The 22,074-nt window shown below is 38.0% G+C and overlaps 1 protein-coding gene across 2 annotated transcripts in view; it reads left to right on the top strand.

Annotated features, from left to right (window-relative positions):
• Window positions 1–6,672, top strand: part of LOC148832928 (uncharacterized) — a 97,065-nt gene extending 90,393 nt beyond the window's left edge. The window contains exon 7 of one of the 2 annotated variants that reach the window (XR_016091242.1): window positions 4,626–6,672. Coding sequence is in view for 1 of the 2 variants with exons in the window: in XM_088918601.1 (XP_088774727.1) it covers window positions 4,626–4,939 (314 nt within the window). In the remaining variant the exon portion in view is untranslated. The remainder of the gene's footprint in view (window positions 1–4,625) is intronic. The other variant, XM_088918601.1, reaches the window with a different exon arrangement.
• The last annotated feature ends 15,402 nt before the right edge of the window (window positions 6,673–22,074 follow it).

Below are 22,074 nucleotides of genomic sequence, written 5' to 3'. Positions count from 1 at the left end.
GAACTGAGTCATTCCAAGAGCTGTCTGACCAGTTTTGTTACTGCAGAACTGCCAAACTGAAAATGAGAGTGTGAATTACCAGTTGATTCTAAAGAAAGAATAATACTACAAGGAAAGAACCAAACAGTTATTTTTGGCTACAGTTATGGAATAAAAGGGTTTTAATAAACAAAAAGTATATAGAATGATACAGTAAATATAATTTTATAGGTTTATAGAAGCCTTTTTGTTTCTGTTTTTTGTCCAGTCTTTATATAAAGCATGATATTTTCATGGACATACATTGTAGTGTAAGTTAAACAAAATTTATATGACTCACAGAAAAAAAACCCAGTGTATATGACTAACTAGTGAATCAGGCAATTCACCCACTTTTCCAGCCTTGTTAAAAGAAATTAGAGCTTTAAAGAATGAGCTGCAGGCATTAGGTTTAGGACACATGATTTTTTTACTGATTTTCGTCAGTAAGAGGGGTTATTTGAGTTTATTCTTTAGCTTCATATGCAGAATTCCATGAAAGGAGCATAACAGGTTCTTCAGCTCAAAACTTCAAGGATTTGTTTTTTTTTCTAAAAGAAAGTTGCAGCTCATATACTTGGGATTTAGTATGTAGGATTCTTGTTTCTTTGTAAATTAAAGATTCAAATGACGATTACTTTTAAAGGCACTTTTATACATTTTTTTGTTACAACCAAGATAGCTTTGCTTTACCTCTAATTATTTAATGATGTCTTTTTGTATTCATTTAAAAATAGGTTATTGTGAAGCCGATGCCTTTCCACAGCTCAAACAGCTTGCTGTCACACACGTGACACACTTTTCGCACTGTTATACGTTCTTGTATTTTTAAATTTCTTTAATTAAAAATGTGAGAGATCTGAAGTGTCTGAACCAATTATTTGCTCTCTAGTCCTCCAGCCCTTGATAGTTTGGTTCTCATTTAATGTGAAGCATTGATTCATTGCTCAGAATTGAAGAAACATCTGACGCAATTATGTTATGCATAAGTAGGCCTTTGTTTATAAGATGTAAAAAGAGCTCAAAGATCAGCAATCACATTAATTTGTGCTATGAGAGGAATGTTGTGCGCACAGTTTAAGTGAAATTAATATCCTTAGTTGTGAACACAGAGATTACAAAAGAACATACAGCAAAATAAAGATAAAATCAGCCCAGTGGAACATTTATGGATTACTTCATTCAACAGTGAAAAAATAACAATGTAGAAAACATGAGGAAGTGTATTGTGTTCTGCAAATAGGAAGCAGAGTCACTGACTGTTTCTAATTGTGCGTACTGTACATTCAATTTGGAATTACCAGTTATTTTAAAGGCCAGCTCTGGGAATAACTCGCCTACTCACTTGTGAAAGAATGAGACGTACAGACATACTCCTTCTAAATGTCCAGCTGCAGGGATATTCGTATTCGGACATGCTGTGAGCTTCATATTACCTAGAGAAGGCACTGATTGGAGGAGTGGAATGTCTCTCACTGACATCACTGGATGCCTGCAGATGTTGAGAAAATAATAAGGCTTGCATTTTTTCAGAAAATCGGGTCCAAATGATTGTCAGCCCAACCCAGTGGTCAACTGTGCAACAGTTGGCTCTGACATTACTCAGACTTCAACCATTACCTTCTTGCTAACTGTGCTTCTTTACATTCCAACCACATGGCTGTAGCAGGTTACCTGGGATCCTAGCAATAAATGGCTTGACAAGAATCTGTAATCCATCGCTACAAGCAATCAGATGTGCAAGATACAGTAGGAGAGATGATCCCTTGTTTGCAGAATCAGTGATGGGAAAGATCGAGTATTTTAGATTCGCTCACTAAATGTGATGAATGGATGGATGTTTGCCCGTTATGCCTTCCGGCATGTAGGAGCAGCAACATCCTGTTGCTGTTTCCGTAACATTAGTTTTTTTTGTGGGACAGGGCTGTTAGCCTTGTGCCCAACCTCCAACATGGAGGACCTGGTGCCCGACTGGGGACACAAACCCACTACCCTGAGATTATGAGTCTCATGCTCTACCAACAGAGCTATTGGATATTTGGATATATTCAATTAATAAGACTTTTGATTGGCCCAAATTAGTCTTAAACTGGCATAGAAGTAATCCTAAAACCTCTGTGAAACATGAACAGTACCAGATAAATCGGAGTGAGCATGGGTAAACTGGTGATAAGATGGACAAATTACTACATACAGTAAGTCTGTCCTGAATTACCTTTGATTTGTGCAACAGCATTGCTGTCACAGGTAATTGAGTCCAGAGTACACATACAAATGGTTATTAGATATTACATGCAAAATTGCACTTTTGGCTTTTGGCCTTGCACTTTTTGATGCCCCAGCACACAGATGGTGCACTGGTTTATAGAAAGTGGGACGTGTCATAAAAGTGTTGTGGTGTACTCATAGTAGTACAGTAATCCCTTGTTGTATGAGCAACTATATAAGTTTTAGTTTATACGAGATGTAGGAATTTCTACCCGTTTTTTCATTTAAAGAGCAAGGTTTCACTGTTACATGATGGGCATTCATACAGCATTGCCAAGATTCTTCATTTCTCACATCTTCTCGGGTGTTGTCAGTAGTATTCCTCTGAGTCTGTGTGAAAAGTCCCGGTGTCCCAGCATGCCAGCATCTCTGAGCATGATTGTTGTTGATTTCCTATCCACTGTTTATGCACTGGCCCACGCCTTTAAGCATGTTACTGGAATAATAATCCAGGAATGTTATTAATGTTCATACCTAGGTACCGTTCTAGGTGAAGTTTAGGTAGCTGAGGGAATATTTTTGAGTTCTAGAACCAATCAGAGATTATACAACTCATCACAGTATGATCAGTTTTTGAGGAATAAATTAAGCTTGTATAACAAGGCATTAGTGTATTGCATAGCACAAAGTTAGATTTGTTGTAATTAGTTATTAAATCCCAGAAAATACAAGGGTCAAATTTAGAGAAGATTTAAAGAAGATCCTCGAAAAACTTCGTCTTTCACTTTCTAATGAACTAATGTTTATTTTAAGACATGTAAGGCTGCTGGTATATTTTCCACCCTGGCAGTAACAGCCCAAGCAAATGGTTTTGGAGGCAACTGTAAATTCAAAAACTGCCATTCGAGTTGTGAATAAATGTGAATTGCAAGGAACCAGCCTCTTCTGAAAGTGAAACATACAAAGAAGCAACTTAATTCCAAACATCATTTCAATAACAATTGAAAGATTGCCTTAGGGGCCGATTCAATGAAAAAAATGACTTCTTCATAAGTGTTGTGTTTGATGAAAACCTTGTTAAGATCAGAGAAATCATAAAACTCTTCCATGTACCAGGGCATGTTGGCGAAACACCTGTTTGTTTCTGCCAAGACACTCAAGCTTGGTCACAAAAACTGACATTGCTCCAAATAATTTGATCTATCCAATCCAAATCAATTGAACCTGTAAGACTTACTGTTATTTTAGTTTTATTCAAATTCATCAGGGCTTTGAATACATTTGGAGGGCACTGTGTAGGCCATTTAATGAATTTCTTTTTCAAAATGTGACAACAATGAGAACACATTGAATGATTACTGCAATTATTGAAAAGAAGACAAATCTGGAAACACACAAGGCCTATGGGAGTCAGGAATGAGCTGTCCAGCCATTATATTGAAGCCAATACCCTGACGTCTACAGAAAGGGATTGGATAAATTAGCTACTTAAATCCAAGAGAGCTAAAAAAAAACTGAATAGCCACCTTTTAGTTGTAACTTCTCTTAAGTTCTTATTAAAGAGCAGTAAATATCACTTTAGTGGTAAATATTTTTTTGGTTTTGTGTCTTTCTCTAAGACTACGTCCTGTGGGCCTTAGGCAGTAAGAAATAGATTTTCTGCAACTGTATACAGAAAAAGAAAAGGGGAAATGCTTCTTCCCAACAGTTTTACAAGATTCAAATGAGATTTAACAAATTCAAATTATTTAAATGATTAAAGTAACACCTCTCCAATTTTTTTAAACATTTTTTTTAGAAAAATACACTGACGTTAGGTTATTAAGAGCTTAATGAATTATCACTTATTTACAGTTTTCCTTATTCAGGTATCCCTGTAATATTTTCAAATTCCCAGAATCTGACGTACAGTACAGTATATATATACAGTATACAGAAACTAAATCACCTGAACCTTAAAATTGTAAACCTAGTAGAAAAACTTAAATATGGGGTAAATCTCAACTGCCTTACGTAATGCATTGTTTTTTAAAAACAGCTGGTTCCCTGTTTTGCCTTTTATGTACACTATTAAATAACACTGTTATATAATAGCAATGGTTTTGCAGCCCATGCACTTTGCACAGACGTTTCGTTTTCTGAAATGAGCTACTGATTAGCAAGAGAGCTCAAACTGGCCTGATTCTGCAGAACACACTGCTCATGCACAACAGAGAGCTCTGTGTAAGAGATTAGAGGAAATAAATGTGTAATACTGTGTTAAATGGGCAATTAATTTCTCAGTTCAACATTTACTTAATTTGCCCTCTTTTGGTGTAGATGTCATCATTATATTACCTTTCATGTTCGGTCAACTATTGGAAATTGAAAAATTGTGGATTGCTTATTGTGTCTTACAGGGCAGGGTGAGAGCTGTCTTTGGGGCAGGTTCATTATACAGCAGAAGAAACCTTCAGCCCCTTCCTTTACCTGCAATAAAGCAAAAAATGACATATTGGAACACAGAGAAAAAGAACAGAGGAGGCTGTGGCTCATTCTTCATCCTCCAGCATCCTCCAGCAAGAGGAAATTGAAAATTTCTCCCAGTTTCCTTCTGTGCTCAGCTGGTTATTTGACAAGAAACAGGTGTTGTCCTTCCAGGACAACACCTCCTTCCAAGGAGGTCTCCTTCCAAGACCTTGCACTTGTTCAGAAGTGCAAGGTCTTTTTGTGAGGTGTTTGCTCAAGACCATGAAAACAATCAAACTCATCAAGCACTTTAAACATCCTCCTGCTCCTGCATAAATACATACATATACATATGTCTTGCAAAAGTATGCACTGTTTACCAATAATATCACATTTGTCGATTTAGAAATAATGTACTGCAATGATCAAGTTGAACACTGTTACTTGTAAAGGAGGTGGAAAAACAAACAAGTCCGTAATACCTGCTAGGACATTATACAAAGGAGAATGTAATGATTGCCCCATAAAATGCTGGTGCTACTACCATGCTTGACACATGGGAAGATGCTAACTGAGTGATGTGCATAATGGGAAGATGATGGGCTTGTGTCTGTAGGAAAATCCTCTTTTGATCATTTAGCAAATAACTGTTAACCAGATTATGCTGTTAAGGGGAAGAAGGAATTCTTTATCTCCACAGACCACCTTTATACTAGTAGACTACAAAGGAATGTGGACAGCCACTGGCACTAACACCCAAAGAGAAGCCGGACAATCTTTCCTCGTGGGTTCCAGCAACCTGGTACACAAACTTCACTTTGTCCTGTGGAACAGGAGAATTGACGAGACCCAACAAGAACGCACCTCATAAACCCAACTAAAAATCACCAGTATCCCAGAACAATTCATTGATTAGGACAGGCCTATGATAACCGCCGATCTGAAAGGCTCCATAAGCTGTGTGATATTCTCCCTAAAACGCTGGTGTTTCAGCTTCCAACAAGATTCCCCAGAGTGCAAGGTGGTACACTTGGCAAGATGGTCAGGACCTGATGTATGACTGACCACTGGGACAAATATCACTACAGTATTTGTTTCAGCAGCTGCTGTGCTTACAGAAAGTCAGTTGTGCAGTAAAACAAATCCCAGAAAAGACATTGTACATGCCAGCATGTAGCCCTATTTGAGTAAACCCTAAACAGATGGACCTACAGGTACAGTAGATGTTTGTTCAATATCTGTGGAGACCTCTATCACCACTGGTGAAGTCCCTGAAACAAACAGGACAAATAGATGCCCATTTGACGAGAGCTTGTTTAACAGATACAGACCCTGAGACCAGTCAACTTCAGGGGACTCTGGATAAGTGTTGGATATTCAGCACTGTCATTTAGTGAACCAGAGGGCTAGTGTTCAGATATTATTGCTGTTACTTACTGTGAATGAATGTAATAGGTGAAACTTTATATCACTGAAAGTGTTTTGCTTTTGTGTTTATTGCCCTGAGACTAGAATCAATGTTGCACATAGAACCCTAATGTTATAGCAGAACTAAGGGTATCCATAGGAAAAATTATAACTTGCATTAACTGAATTATAAAAATTGTTTATATGAATGTACATGCAGATTTAAGTTATAACTACTTGTTTCGGTCTTGTCATATTTCTTATAGATGGTCACAGCATTAGTCTCTAGGTAATCTCTGTCTCTGGGTAATACCCTTGTCTTAAGCAACTGTTGTTGGAGAGAGTGTAGCATCAATGGGTTCTAAAATAACACCTCATGATTCTTTGAGTAAAATTCAGCTTAAGTCACTAGACACCAAAACATGAGTGGTGATTTTGTACATAATCAAGTATGCACTTTCACAAAGAAGATGTGTTGAAACTCATGCGCGATTTTAGCATGCAAAAATTAAGTAATTACTCTGTGTTAATTTTGTTTTGAGATTTGCATTGTTTTATTTATTTACCTCAAAACAATAAATGTGTTGTTAAGTGCAAGGCACCACTTGTCAGTTGCCGTCTATCACTGGTAAAGATATGACTATACTGCATACACCCTTTTTGCACAAACGGTATATTTTCTCCATGGCGTGTCTCAGTCTGCCAGCTTTCTATTTTTTCCTCTCAAAGTGAGAAATGATTTCCCTGCCTTATTTGTGTGGGATTGTAACAGCTCCTTGGAGTGATTTCACACCAGCCGCCAGACAGGCATCAGCCTAAAAATGCTGAAAGACGTAAGTAAGAATGACTTAATTTCTGTGAATTGCAGCCTCACAACTGTATGTATACCAGAAAGAGGTTCTGTCCATCACATTGCAGGGTTTGTGTTTGACCAAATTGTGAAGGGCAAGAAATGCAAAAGTTAAAAATGATCAATGGTGTAATTACTTGCCTTATTGGTTTTTTTTTTCAGCCAGAATGAAATCATAGCACATTATCGTATTGCCAGCCTCATAGTGAAGAGAAGTGTTCAGGATTCTGGCCTTGTAACTTGGACAGTTGTGGATTGAAATCTCAGGGGAAATGCTGTAACCTTGAGCCAAGCACTTCACCCAAATTGATCCACTAAAATATCCAACTGGATAAATGTGCTTCGGATAAACATATCAGAAATAATCTTGTAATATTACGTATAAACATTTTAAGGTTAAGATAGATAGACTTTATTGATCCCATGAGGGAAATTGCAGAAATGAATGAATGCTGATTTAAATATGAGATAAAATAAAAATTCTTTTTTTTTTACAAAAAGTAACAGTGGTTAGTTGAGGACTAAATACTGCATCACATCATTATTATTTGAATAAAAGTGCTTTGAAATCATCATTTACTGAGTTTAGTCTCACAAGGTACTGATATGAAGATAGCACTGTGATAGGGATTTGAATGTATATAAAAACATTCCTAACCGGGTGAAGGTGGAAGTGTTAACCTGCACCCCTGCTGAACTGGGTAAGAAACATTTGATTTTATCTGAGAGGTCTTGTCTCTTAATGATTTATTTTAACTAAAATGTTGTTTTTAGCTGCCAGTTTATAAGCTAAAGCAATGATAACGACTTAAAAGAAACAGAACAGTTTCACATCCAAACAGACCAGAAAAACCTTCTAATAAATGATACAACGTATTTGATTGCATGAATTTTTAGCCAGGGTGGCTTGGTGGTGCAGTGCCTTGCAGGGCTGGGGCCCTGGATTTATTTCCAGACCTGGGGTGCCATCTGTGTGGAGTTTATTTCTTCATCCTGTGTTTGCATGGATTTAATCCGGGTGCTCTGGTTACCTCCCACAGTCCAAAGACATACTGGTAGGTTACCTGGCTTTTGGGAAAATTGGCCCTTGCATGTGAAGTTTTCATTGTTTGTGATTGTGTGTGTCCTATGATGGACTGGTGAAGTGGAGCTTTTAACCTTTTGGGGAAAAAATAGCCTAAAATAGCATGAGGTTCCTTTTGTCCCTTTTCTGTACAGTTCCATTAGAGAAACTAGTTGAATTAAATCAAACGTTTCTCTCTGGTCCTGGATTTGGATTTGCATGTTCTCCCCCTAACCTAATGGGTTTAATAATAATAATAATAATAATAATAAACTTTTTTTATGTAGCACCTTTAAAGGGGGCTTCTCAAAGCTCTTTACAGAATGACAACAACAATAAATAAAAAGAATACACAAGATAAAACACAATTACAGTACAAATAGGAGACCGTAAATGATGGTTCTAAGTAAAGTAGGAGAAGATGGGTAAAGAAGGGAACAAGTTAAGTAAAGGCTCTTCTAAAGAAGAAGGTTTTGAGTCTGGAGTTTAGAGAAGTTGAATCTCTGATATCCTTGGGCAGAGAGTTCCAGAGCTTGGGGGCATAACAGGAGAAGGCCCTGTCACCCATACAATATAGACGGGCTTGGGGGACAGCTAGGAGACCAGAATTAGAAGAGCGAAGGTTGCGAGGTGGGGAGTAGGGTGATAATAGTTCAGAGGTACTGAGGTGCCAAGCCATCCAGAGCCTTATAGGTGAGCATGAGGATTTTAAAGTCCACATGGAATTTGATAGAAAGCCAGTGCAAGGACTCCAGGATAGGAGTAATGTGATCACTTGCACTAGACCTGGTTCTGGCTGCTGAATTTTGGACATACTGCAGTTTGTTCAAAGTAGATTTAGATACCCCAGAGAGTAGAGTTTACCCTGGCTTATCAACTTACTGCTACAAGCAAATGACATGCTGTCCTAGTTAGTAGCCATCTCTAAGAATTATCCTCTGTATCTGTGCGTGGATTGGTATCCATTCAGGGTGTATCCTGTCAGGAACCTGTTGTCAGACAGTTTTGGTATCCGGATTTCTGCTACACTGTGTAGGATGAAGGAGCAGTTGAAAATGGATGGATGGTTTTGTACCTACATCACTTTATTAAGTACTTGAGCTTCTTCTGCAATTGCCATTGCATAAATGTAAACTCAATCTATCAAGCAGTTTAAGTTGGTATGTCACCCTTTACAACACTTTACAGAGAGCCACAGAGCATTTTACAGATTTCTGTAGCAGGATATATAATAAAGGTACAGAGGAGAGGAAAACAAAAACTCCCACTGGGAGAAATAAACCTTTGGGCGTGGGTTTATGGTACAGTCATTGTAATGGATTATGAGGAGCTGATGTCCTACCCTCCTGGGTCTGCCATCATATTTCCCCGGCCAGCAGCCATATCACCCTGTTGACTCAAAGCTAACAACCCACAGAAGCTAACCAGGTGTGAGTCTGGTCACTACCTGGATGACCTGGAAAAAACCAAGGTTGCAGCAGGAAGAGATATTAAAAGGGCCAGTACAGGGCGCTCACCTTACGGTCTGTGCAGGTCCTAATGCCCCAGTATAGTCATGGGGACACTATATTGTAAAAAGGCGCCGTCCTTCAGATGAGACGTAAAACAGAGGTCCTGACTTGCTGTGGTCATTAAAAATACCAGGGTGTTACCCTGGGATACAGTAGGAGCGTTACCCCGGCATCCTGGCCAAATTTCCCATTGGACTTTACCACTAGCTTCATCACCCTGTTCTCCTCCCCACTGATAGCTGGTGTGTGGTGAGCGTTCTGGTGCGCTATGGCTGCCATCGCATCATCCATGTGAGGATGCACATTGGTGGTGGTGGAGGGGAGTCCCAATTAACTCTAAAGTGCTTTGAGTGGAGTGTCCAGAAAAGCACTATACAAGTGGAAGCAATTATTATTATTATTCTCTCAGCTAAAGGGTGCTGTATGTTAGTGGTGATAGAGGGGAGTCCCCATTATCTGTAAAGCGCTTTGAGTGGACTGTCCAGAAAAGCTCTATATACTGTTAGTGTAAGAAATTATTATTATTGTTGTTGTTGTTGTTGTTGTTGTTATTAATCATAGCTATCTAAGTGTGGTAGCTGTGGTTTCCTTGGTCTGCCATCCTGGGTCTGCCGTTCCAGGTTCTGATGTGAGAGTAAGTCAGAACGTGCAACCATCCAGAGTATCAGAAACAGCCTGGTGCTTGATGGCAACAGTCCACCAGGTTTTCTAGGTCTCTTTACATGATGAACGGCACAAGACCTCAGTCAGAAGGCTCACGTTTCTCTCTTAAGACACGGACTAATGCAAGGAGCTGATGCTGGTGACACTGATGAAGAAGATCTGCAAAGCCTGCTGGATTCTTACCCTCAAGGACTGGACTTAGGGAGCCCTGCTGGTGGCTAAAACTTCCCAATCCTGGTACTTATGGTTTTCATTCCAGCTGAACATTTGGTTACTTTATTGATCTAATAATTGACTGAATAGCTTTCTAAACTGATGTTTATCATTGTTAAACAAATTTTCAAAATTGGTTTGGGTGGTGGCATTACCACAAAATGCATTGACACAAATGGTAGCATGGTCTTAGCGTGACATTCCAAGGCTGAGTAGAGAAAATAAGGCCCTGGTGTACAGTAACTATAGGGCCATAAGGGTCTACATCTCTGTAATATCTGTGTGGTGATGGGACTGTATCCATGAACCGATTATAGTTCGACAAGGCCTATTCTCATTTCTCTGCCATAAACCTTGGCACCCTTGTGATTTTCCTCCAACTCAATACAACAGTAATGTCTCACCCTGGAGATCTTGTAAAACTCTCTACTCAAAACCTGGATTCTGTATATGTTTTAAAAAGAGTCTCACGGTATCCTCCGCAACAGGAATGAGATATGATTGTTTGGCAATTAAATTATAATAGATATATTTTAAGTGTAAGCTGGTATGTGTTTAGTAAGATTTAGTGTACATTCCAATTAAGTTGTTTGCACTTGTGACAGTGGAACACACCTCCCACTGCACTTCCTACTCCGCGGTGCGCGGGAATGTGCATCTTCCACACCTGACGCCAATTTAAGATCCCCGCATGCCCGCAGACAGTGTTCACGATAGAACCGAATGTGTTCCCCTCACTGGCAACACAAACTAATTTCTCCGCTTAGAGAAAGATTTCTCTCCTGTATCAGAGAACCGAAATCTCTGCAGACAACTACACACCGGCACACCGTGGGGAAGACATCACGTGCTCTGCCGGTGCTCAGGCAGTCTTCTTACTCTACTGACACTATCACACAGTGTAAAGATCAGTTAAAAACAACAAACAACAAACAACTGCCTTTGTCTCAAAGACTGTTGAAGTTTGGATCCATTTTACTGTGTGACCCGGGTGGATGTGAGGTAGCACCATTATAATACGACCTTTAACTGCTGACGTGGACTTTACTATTGAAGCATCTTATGCAAGAGATTGTTTTGAGAAACCTGCTTTTTTTGCACACAATGTTTTGGACTAGATCATCTTAGTTTACACTCCTCACTGAAAAAGCCTTGTTTTCAAATCTTTCTCTTGACCCACTTAACAGTCCAAAAGGATTGCATGATAATAAAATATGAAATAGCCTCAACAGGAATGAAAAAGGATTGTTTGAATTTTTTTAAAATGATTTTAAATATGTTTATCTTAAAAACTGCATCTTGGATGGATTTGTGCAATTTTTGGGGGAAATAGAGTGAATTTAAAGCTAGGATAGCAACATTTATATCCTCTTTTTCTTCTTCTTTTCCTTAAGTTGTGTGTTTTAGGCATCTAACACTGGAATGGTTTTGCTTCTGTATTAATTCATTCCAGAGTATCAGAAACAGCTAAAGGTCGGTGCTTTTCAAGTCCTCATTCACACTATTGGTCTTGTTAAACTGCTTTACCTTCATTTGACATCTGCCTGCAAGGGAAGTCCTGTAATGACTAGGGGGGTTAAACATGTGCTTTGCTTTCTGCGTGAATCACCCTCTGATTAGTGATTTATTACTGATTACTAATTCATGTTTTCAATCTGAGTAAGAATTATATACATAAATGAATCTTGTTTTTTTCTGTATCAGTCTGTATCAGTCTCCCCCCCTGGGTAATATTAACCCTAGTGAGCATGGCATGTATTTAAATTTAACTCAGACATTAAGCATCTACTGTATGACACTTCAGTTTTAGTTTTTCTATTGCCCTTACTGGTAATGCCAGTTTTGTTTTGGGATTGTATCGGCTGGCAAGTGAAATGGCCACAGCCCGTGCCCCATTGTCATGTTATGTTCAGTGTCACCCTCTGTGACACGCTTGAATGACCGACTCATTGTTGGCTCGGGTCCTGCCCAGATTTGCTTACTTCCTTTTGATGTCTGTTAATGTTTGTCTATGAGCGCCAGTGGTCTGTGTGGAAGCCTGGAGTCTGGGCTCTGTTAAATCCCATTCATTTTCCATTCCCCAGCTCTTTTCACAAGGGCAGTGACTTGATAACAGCCAGTGGTGTTAGCTTTCACACAGTGAGACGTCAAACATCAATCTCATTTCACACCTTCTCACTACAGCCTCAGTCAGAAGGTCTCTCAGAATTGTTTGCCACACTGATGGATCACATCCATGTGTAGAGGCTGAATCATATGAAGAACAAATTAAGAACCTTTATTTCAGATTCAAAATGACACCCTTCTGAATTAAGCTTTCTTTTGTTCCTGCTCTTGAAACTAAGCTAATGTCTGTTTTATATCAAGCTGTAGGTTCATAGCAGTGCTTACTTTAACAAAATAGTGCTGGGCAGTTTTTTGCTTGTGGTCTCCAGGCTTTGTAGTGGAGGTTTAAAAGCCTACATTTTGTGGACCACATTTGAAAATGTGCGTTTTGGGGGAAAAAAATGAAGAAAAAAACTATGCCTGCAGATGTTTCAGTAAAACTAAGCCTACCCCTTCTTTTTTTAGAGAACTTATTTCCCTTGCCTCTCTCTATATGCCATTGCTATAACAAAGAAACTCTTTGCAACCATTCTTAAACTTAGTTAAATAAAGGATTTCAGTGATTGAACATGTCAGAGAGTTGCTATCTAAGCCTGCCAGAATACAGGCTAATTGCATGTCAAATATTTACCAAAGGTTCTAAAACCACACCCAAAACTGAACAAAAAGATAGAGTGTTAGAATGATGATAATAATAATACTGCTTCCTGTGATCTTGCAGGCATACCATATTAGAGCCCTTGATCCTTCAGAACTATATTAATATAAAACCAATACGTTTTTATGTTGTACACAAGGTTTAATAGATCAAAAACCTCTTTAGTATATACACTGTATTTAATGCATTTAAAGCTGCTTCTCTTATAGACCAGCTGTTTTCCAAGAATTTGGATTGCACTTGCCCAATACCAACAACAAGTTGTAACCCATCCAATAAACTGAACCCATTAACTGGAATTTGCTTAAGAGAATAAGTTGATGGCTAAAATTGTGTTCCAAAATATTTCATATAAGACCCTAAGCAAGAGGAAAAAGGGTTTACCCATACAGTATTTCAATCAGGTTATCAAGGATGGTAAGGAAGTACAGAAAGGGAACAGTGATATGAACTATTTATTTTGCTTAATGTTGCTGGCTCATGTTTTTTTTGTCTTAGGTTATATGCATTTTTGCTACTTTAGAGATTCTAATTTGTTTTGTTGTCTTCCTTTGCCCTCAAGTTCTGTGATAGTATTGTCCTAAATGTTTTTTTTTTGTGGGTTGTGTATTTACTATCACAGAAAAATACAGTCAGGTAGCAGTAAGACCCATACAATATGTTTTTTGACAGAAGATTTTGCACCTAGAGAGCTGCAATAATGTGTGGACCAAATTATGTACAAAAAAGAAAGATCTACAGGATCACGCCTGTGTCTTTTCATTAGTATATTTTGTAACTCTGAACATGATCACCATTCCTTTATTTCAAAAAGGCAAGAATGTTTTCCCAATCCCATTGCTGTGAAAATACATACAGCAGGTTTTGCAGACGTTACTAACATAATTGATACACCTAATACTTTCTGGACGTCGTCAGCTAGGGAGCAGATTTATTGTGTGAAGATGAACAGTTTAACAGTTTAGGTCTGCTAAATGATGTGCAGTGCAAAAAAAAAAAGGGGTGGTTGTGTGGAATGCACTGCTGTAGGACATGCCCTGTGTTATTTATCCAGTGCTCTCTCAGAAGGGGAAGGCAAAACCTGAGAGCAAGCTGTTTCTGGGAAGAGCTATCACCACTGCTCTATTACTGACATTATAGAAATGGTATACTGCTGTATACAATCCATTTGTGTATAGAACTTGAAAAAAGAAAACAAGTGCAGGTTCAAGAAAATACAAAAAAAAAAGATTTAAATCCAATGTTCAAACTATCTAATTGTCCATCCATCCGTCTACATACTGTAGCATATAAGATTTTCGAGACATTATTTTACCAGTAGGATTGGCACTTCATTGCTGCCTCACAGTACAGGGGCCCTGGGTCCAGTTCCTGATCTGGGGTGCTATCTGTGTGGAGTTTGTATATTCCCTGCACCAGGAGCTCTGGTTTCTTCCCAGTAGTAGTAGTCCAAAGACCTACTTTTAGGTTAATTGGCTTCTGGGAACATTGGTGTGAGGGTGCCTGTGTCTGTGTGTGCCCTGTGATGGACTGTAGTCCAGGTGAGGACGTACCCTGTCTCGCACTCTCTATTTGCCTGGATAGGCTTCAGCTCCTCCACACTCCCAAATGGGATAAAGCAATTAAAAATGAATGGATGGAGTTTCCAGTATCTAAAACATACATCCTATTAATTAAGTACTTGAACATAATTAAATTGAGACAGCAAATTGAACTACTGCTAAAGGGCATTTCACTTCATTTCTAGAAAGGGTTTTACAAACACTAAAGATTAGAATACAAATTACATTTAATTGCTTTAGGTATAATGAGTAATTATTTCAACAATAAGAGATATACTGTAATGCCTAAACACAGCCCTTGTGTAGCATTTTATTGGATCTGAAAGATAATTACAAGCCTCTCACACATAATAAAGAGAAGGTTACTTGGTAAGGGGCTGTTCTTGTATGATATTGTCGAGTTATTCAAATGGAAAAAAAAATCACTGTCTTCTTAAAGAACCATTGCCTTTATTTTTTAATCATCTGTGGTGCTTTCTTATTTAAAATCACTCTTAATGTGCTGGTGAGTTTTCTGATGCCATCATTTATTGTAGAACACGTGGTGAATAGCAACACTTCTTCTAAGCGATAAGTGGATAATAGCTTTTCCTATTAGCAAGCGGTGTGATAAGGAGATTGCAGATTCTGTTTTGGATTGCCACACAGAGATGAGTCATGTAGGTTTGTAATATCAGCCCACACAGAGATACCTGATACTGCTCTTGCAGAAAGAAAGTGTAATAGGCTTTCAGCAGAGAGAGACTCAAAAAGAGGTTAAAGTAGGGATCAGGGGGGATTCAGCACTTAACTGTTTTATCATCAGTTGAGTAGCTACTGTAGGCTTAGACTGACTGCTCTGAGGTAATAAAATTCCTTTTGGGACTCCAAATGAAAAATGCTCTTTGGAATGCAACAGGATGTTAAGAGAAAGGAATTGGGTAAAACTAGTCATACAATGCATTGGCTAATCCAAGATTTCTCAGACTGGACCATATGTTTGCTGGGGTCACACTCCACTGTTGGCATTCTACTAAATGTTCAGGCAGTTATGCTCATTGCGTGTATTAGGCATTTTCTGTTCATTTAAAACCCCACTGTTGCTCAATATATGTTCTGGATATTATAAACATGAGTAGAGCCTTATTATATTGTTTCCACATGATTCATCCATTCATTTTCTAGCCACTTTATCCAGTACAAGGTTGTGGGGCAGCCGGAGCTTATCCTGGCAACCAATGAGCGTGAGGCAGGATGTATTCACATAATGCAAGTTGATACAGTAAGTCATTCTGAGGTGACCTTTCATAGACTGGTTTTTGTGAATACTAAACAAAAGTGTGATCTTGGTGTGATCTCTTAGTGTTCCTCTTTTTTTTTCATAGGTTAGAATTTCTTATTTTACTGATGCTGCTTGTGAGTTGGTAGAAATGAGATCTGCTACTTGTGCTTTGCACCTGATTTCAATGCTCCTACTGAAAGCTAGTTTTCCTGCTCTTTGTCCATCTGTAATAACCTCATCAGTCAGTCGCTGAAATCTGGTCATGTGCCTGCAGACTTAAATTAGAGGCCTGTGAGAAGGGGCTGTTACTTTACATGACATGACCTTTGATGTGGTGGCTCATAATTTCCTTTAACTGTGTAATCTTTGTCGTCGTTCTGAGCAATCAGGAAAGAAAATTTAGATTTAAGTGTATCCACTCTTACACAATTGTTGTTGTTATGATTAATTTGAATGTTTTCATTAGTGTATTGATTATTTGTGTTTGTCTTATCTGTTGTGGACGCAGTGTTGTCCTTGTTGTTTTTTGATGGGTTACAGACCCTGATTCACCACTGGTTTGAGTGGAGGTTTACTGTACCTGTCCACCAAGAGCAGCTGGATGTGGAGTTTAGGGTATATAACCTGGCACTTATGGTATAGCAGGACAGTTTTATCTTAGTTTTTGTGTTTTGTTAGTAATATAGGCTGTGTGTTGTTTCACAGCTGGGTTTATAGTAGCCCACTATCTTTAAAATGGTAGGATGACATTTTCTAGAGAAATTGCACTTGATTATCTTAGTTGTATGTTTCGGTTTGCTCTTTTGTAAATATTTTTTATTGCACAAGAGCACTTCACTAAACGGACACTGTTTTAGAACTTTATTTTTGGGTCTGGCCTTTTTTTTCAATCACCCCTGCCTGGCTGTTTAGTCACATGATCACACCAATGTACGAAACTAGCCTGGACACTCAAATACTCGACAACTACTCTCCTATTTTCACTTTGCCTTTTCTCACATGAATTCTGGAATGTGCAGTGGCATCTTGCATTTAATGAGCTCTTTGAAACATTTACACAAAGGGTATATACAGAGACACAGCACTGAAAAGGTTCTTGTTTTAGTGGTCAACTAATTTTCTTTTTCTTTTAGACTTACTGTAAGTACAGCTTTTGATACTCTCAGTGGCAACATCTGTCTGGAAAATTATTGTGGGATCAAGGGGACTTCTTCTTATTGATATGGATCTCATTTAGTTCTTATTACAGGAGGCCAATTTGTAGATATTGGTTACCTCCATTTACTTAGGGTATTCAACAAGGTTCTGTGATGGGACAGATTTACTTATTTACTCGTGGCCTTTTGGTCAGGTTATTTGTTACTATGGGCATAGGACCTGTTGGTTCACTAATGGCACTCTGATCTATTTGGAAACCAGATCTACTTTGGTGTCTGTACTTTATAAGTGTCTGTCTTTAGGATATACATGTAATAGACCTTTCTGACACAAAACTATGAAAGACTACAGTGGCATTGCATGGCATAAGTTTTAGTGAATTTCCTTTTTTTTAAAAAAAAAACTAAGCACTCTGCAATTAGCTGTCTGATAGCTTGAAAAAAAACACTAGGATTTTCAGCTCTTCTTGAAAATGTTAATGTTTTTCTTCCATGGCAGCCAGTGGTCCTTTTGAGTTGAAAGAGAATACTGTGCATGTTTTTCAACCTTTGTGCCCCATGTACCATAACATGCAGAATAGAAATGTACCTGAAGAGTGATTGTTGAGTCATTGTTGTGGCTAACAAAAATCAGCTGGTGTTTGCAGGCTGCCTTGGTGGAACCTTTTGACAAATGGTGGTCTAGTGTCTGGTTATCTTAGAGCTTATAGCAGGAGCATAGTCCAACTACTTTTGATTCAGACTTTCTTATTCTGCCAAAAACCAGGCTCCATACATTGTGCAACACTATCTTTTCTTGTGCTGCATCGTGACTGGGGAGCTCACTATGAATTCCCCTCAGTCATGCTCTTGCTGTGGCTACTGATCAAGGGCTTTTTAAAAGGGGAGTTACTAACTGACTAGCAAGAGACTACAGTTTTGTGACTAACTGTACCGTAAACAATAAAGAAGTCAAACACACTGTATGTGCAAACACTGAAGCACATTAGTTGAAAAAAAGAATCAAGTGAGGGTAGGATAGAATAACAGAACCTGGGCTGTTTTTTAGATAGATCATAAAATAAATCACACTTTTATTCTTTTTATCTTCATTAAGTATTCAAAGAAATTAATGGCATAAAATTAAGATTACATAGGTATGTATATAATTTTAATTAATTTAATTGCATATTGTTTTTTTAAACAGTCATGTAAAATGTTTTTGGAGCAAAGAGCAAACTGCTAAAAAGTAACTAAATCTTTATGGAGAAAACAGCAAAATGTGAGTAGATTTTGTGTCTTTTGTTAGTTCTTTTGTTCTCCAAGGCCTCAGTCCTTCAGCTGCTGAGTGATGTTTACTAAGGGTGTAACAGCAGAGAGAAATTTTTAACCATGTTTTGAAAAATGATAATTGTGTCTTTTAACACTGAAGAAAACCCCCATTAAAGGGTTTTCTTTTTTCAAGTTTCCTTTCTCAGTCATTTTTCTTTTAAATGGGGACATTTGACATTCACAGTTTGCACTAGGTGGAAACCCAGGATGATCTTGTTACTTGCAATGATCTAATAAAAAAGAACAATATAAAACATATTTAAACTTCAGTGTTGTATCATTTAACACACTCGTTTCCCTGTTGGATTTGATTGTTAGCAACTGTTTATATAATTCATCTTTCAACATTTAGGTGTTATCAGGTACCATTGTTTTACTGCATACTTGATTTCTCATAGAAAAAGTAGCCTTCTTTAATGATATTTAGGAATTAAAAAAACAGCTTTTATACTAAAGTATTTAATGATATTTACTGTTAGTTTTATCCATCAGTCAAGTTAATCTCCTTTCTCCCATAAAATACTCTTTTCTTTTATATTTAAAATATTCCATGATTTTTTGAAGAAGAATCATGTCCAATATTCTATCAGTGTGGTTATAAGTGAGAAATGATAGTTTGAAAGCATTCCAAGAGTTATTTAAAGTGACACTCATTGACTCTGTGGCACTGCTACAATTTGGGCATTCTGGTTTCAACCCTCACATGTCCCAATGCCCAGCCAAAGCAAGGTTATAAACTTTAACTGTACAGCTAGATGTTAAGTAGCACTTTTGTGGCATCGTTCTTGAAGTCTTTGATATGTGATGCAGCAGGCACCTGTCATTTCTGTAGTTCTGTAACTTAGAAAGGATTAACCAGTGGTTAACTGTGGTTTCCGTGATAGTAAAAACAGACACTTATCAATAGTTTTTTTAAAAATTTTGAATCATAACAAGATCAGATGTGACCAATGATATCCTGAGTCTGGGCAGAGAATTCAATGCGTTTTAACAGAGAAGCTGCAAATGTTAAACAAAACCTTTTAACAGAACTCAAGTTAGTAGTCTTTTTATAAATATCTAAACTAATGAGGCCTTTAAGATCTGTGGTGGTAGCCACAAAGCCTGGATTAAAATAACTATTTTTATTCCAAATTTCACTATCATTTGCAGGAGATAGCCTTCCTGAGCACATGTACTGTAAGTAGATTCTGCAAGGCTACTGAAGTTCCAAGTCACAGTTGTGGAATGAATGGATCTGCAGTGCAGCTGTTGAGTTTAAGGTAGATGTAAGTAGATGTCATCCTTTTTCTCAGGTTGAAGGTGATCATGGGATGAGCAATTGAGGACCCGCATGTCCTTCCCAATTCCAGGATTCAACAAGGCCAACTTGTGTCCCATCTTGTGTAACGATGGAGCAGCCCATTGGTACAGCTTGTTTGCCAATAGGGGTTCTGTCTAGACAATCCGAGTTCACCACCTGCTTTGGGCACAAGTTTTAGGGGCAGAGGATCGGTGCCTGCGGCTGGAAGGTTGCCGGCTCAAATCCTGACTGACCCTGCGCTCTGACCCCAAGCTTCTCTCTCCCCGTCTGTGTGCCCGTTTCTCTTATGGAGAGCAAGCTGGGGTATGCAAAAAGACAAATTCCTAATGCAAGAAATTGTATATTGCTAATAAAGTGATCTTAGTTTTTCAAATTGTCTTGCTTGTACACTCAGGTATGGGACCTCTCTCCTGCTTTCTTTCTTTTTTATATAAGGTTTTGTGCTAGCTTTCAACAAACTAATGCATTTTTGCAGAGAGTCCTTACACTTTTCACATTTCGCTGCTTTTCCAGTGTCTCATAGATTTGGGTGCTCAGAATAGTGGCTGATCTGAGTCAGGATCAAAAGAGAATAGACATTTTGTTGCCTTCATTTTTGAAAAATGCTACACTTAGTGTTTCAAATATTTAGTTTAACAGCAGACTATTGTCTGTTTGAGTTCCATAGGTTCCATATTTTTTAATAACTGTACCTCATCTTTCTCATCTCTGTCAGAGACCCAAGCTTCAGAAGTTACTGTCTTTCAGCAGAGTTTAATGGCTCAGCAAAATGTTTAGTTTTCCTAATTTCCAGTCCTAAACTCCAACAGTAAGCATTAGAACTTTTCATTCACAGTCATTTAAAAAGTGTCTCACAGTATTTAAAAATATATTTTTTACTTATTTTATTAAAATGGAGGGCTACATTAAATGTGATAAATGGGCTATATACAGTATAAATCATAAATTGTTTCCACTTGTAGGGTAAGGAACCATTTAGATCTAATCTGATCTCATCATTTATCTGAAGCCTAGCAAGGCTGGTACTAGTTAGTACTGGGATGGAAAAATTCAGGGGAAAAACCACATTGATATTGTAAGCGATCTTCCTTTCATCCCCTTGGTCCATAATTTTGTAAATGACCCTGTACAGTGACCAGGGACACTCCTATAAGAGGTTCAGTCCAGCACACCAGACATTAAACCAAGGTCCTGAGTGTTTGTGATCATTAAACATTCCTAAGAGGGGTTTTAACTTTGGTGTACTGGCTGAATTCCATTCTAGGCAGGTGGATGCTATAGTTCAGTGTTGGATTAGTGGGGGTCCTCTTATACAGTATGTAAAAAAGCTTTGGTATCCTTTGTGTTAAGAAGTGCTACATAAAATGCGCTCAATTATTGGATTAGTTATCCAATACAAAATTAGTTATCGTTATACAAAAATCCTTGCTCCTTAATTTGATAACAGCTGTTCCTCAATTACAGATAGACAATGATTTTGAAAGATTTTATGGAAAGTTGCGTTTTTGTTCCAGCTATCTACTTACTGCAATGTCAGCATTGTTTAGCATTTCTGCAGCAGTACAAAATTTAATTGTTTAAATATGGCTTCAGGTGATCTTCATTTACATCATTAAACCGAACGTGTATTGAGTGTTTTGCAAATTTATTGCACTATTAAAACAATGTGGGTGAGAACTGAATGTATTAACAAGCATTTTGATGCTTTGGCTTTTTTTCTGAAACTAGTGGTGTTCTTTCAAGTCTTTCTACATTTCCCCCGCCTTAAAATATCTTACGATATGAGTTACAAAGTGCCTGTAGATGATGAGATGAGAATATTTACCCCCTCGCTGAAGAGCATTTGTTAATTTGAACACCTGTAAGCCCTATCAAAATTGACATAGTTTTTACTTTGCCTTATCTAACTTACCAAGCACAATTAATCATATACTTTTGTTGTTGAAATATACATTCTAAAGGACATAGAAATTAATATTCTATGTCCTTTAGAAGGTTCATCAAATAACCACTGTACAACCACAATTAGTATCCATAACCTCAGCTTTCCACACTCTTCTAATTTGCAAACCTTGACTTTGCACCTCAGGTCTGCGGTCAACAGTTAATGGCTAACTGCAAGGGCTGCAACTGCACGTCGGAGGTTTCTGCAAGGTGCCCCATAGCTGATCTATGAAGATCATTTCTAAATAAATATGAAGCGTCCTCGTTTTTTGTTTTAACCATCTTTGCTCAAGTTCACAACTCTCTCTGTTCAGCATCCTGCTTCTGAGCTGCGGTTTCTGTTTTACATTTCTTTCTTATTATGAGGAATCAGCTGCTTGGTTTGCATAAA

Source organism: Atractosteus spatula, chromosome 6, assembly GCF_055471065.1.
Source record: "Atractosteus spatula isolate fAtrSpa1 chromosome 6, fAtrSpa1.hap1, whole genome shotgun sequence".
In the NCBI taxonomy this organism is placed as follows: Eukaryota; Metazoa; Chordata; class Actinopteri; order Semionotiformes; family Lepisosteidae; genus Atractosteus; species Atractosteus spatula.
The sequence above is the reverse complement of the archived record's forward strand: the minus strand, read 5'-3'. Positions and strand labels throughout refer to the sequence as shown.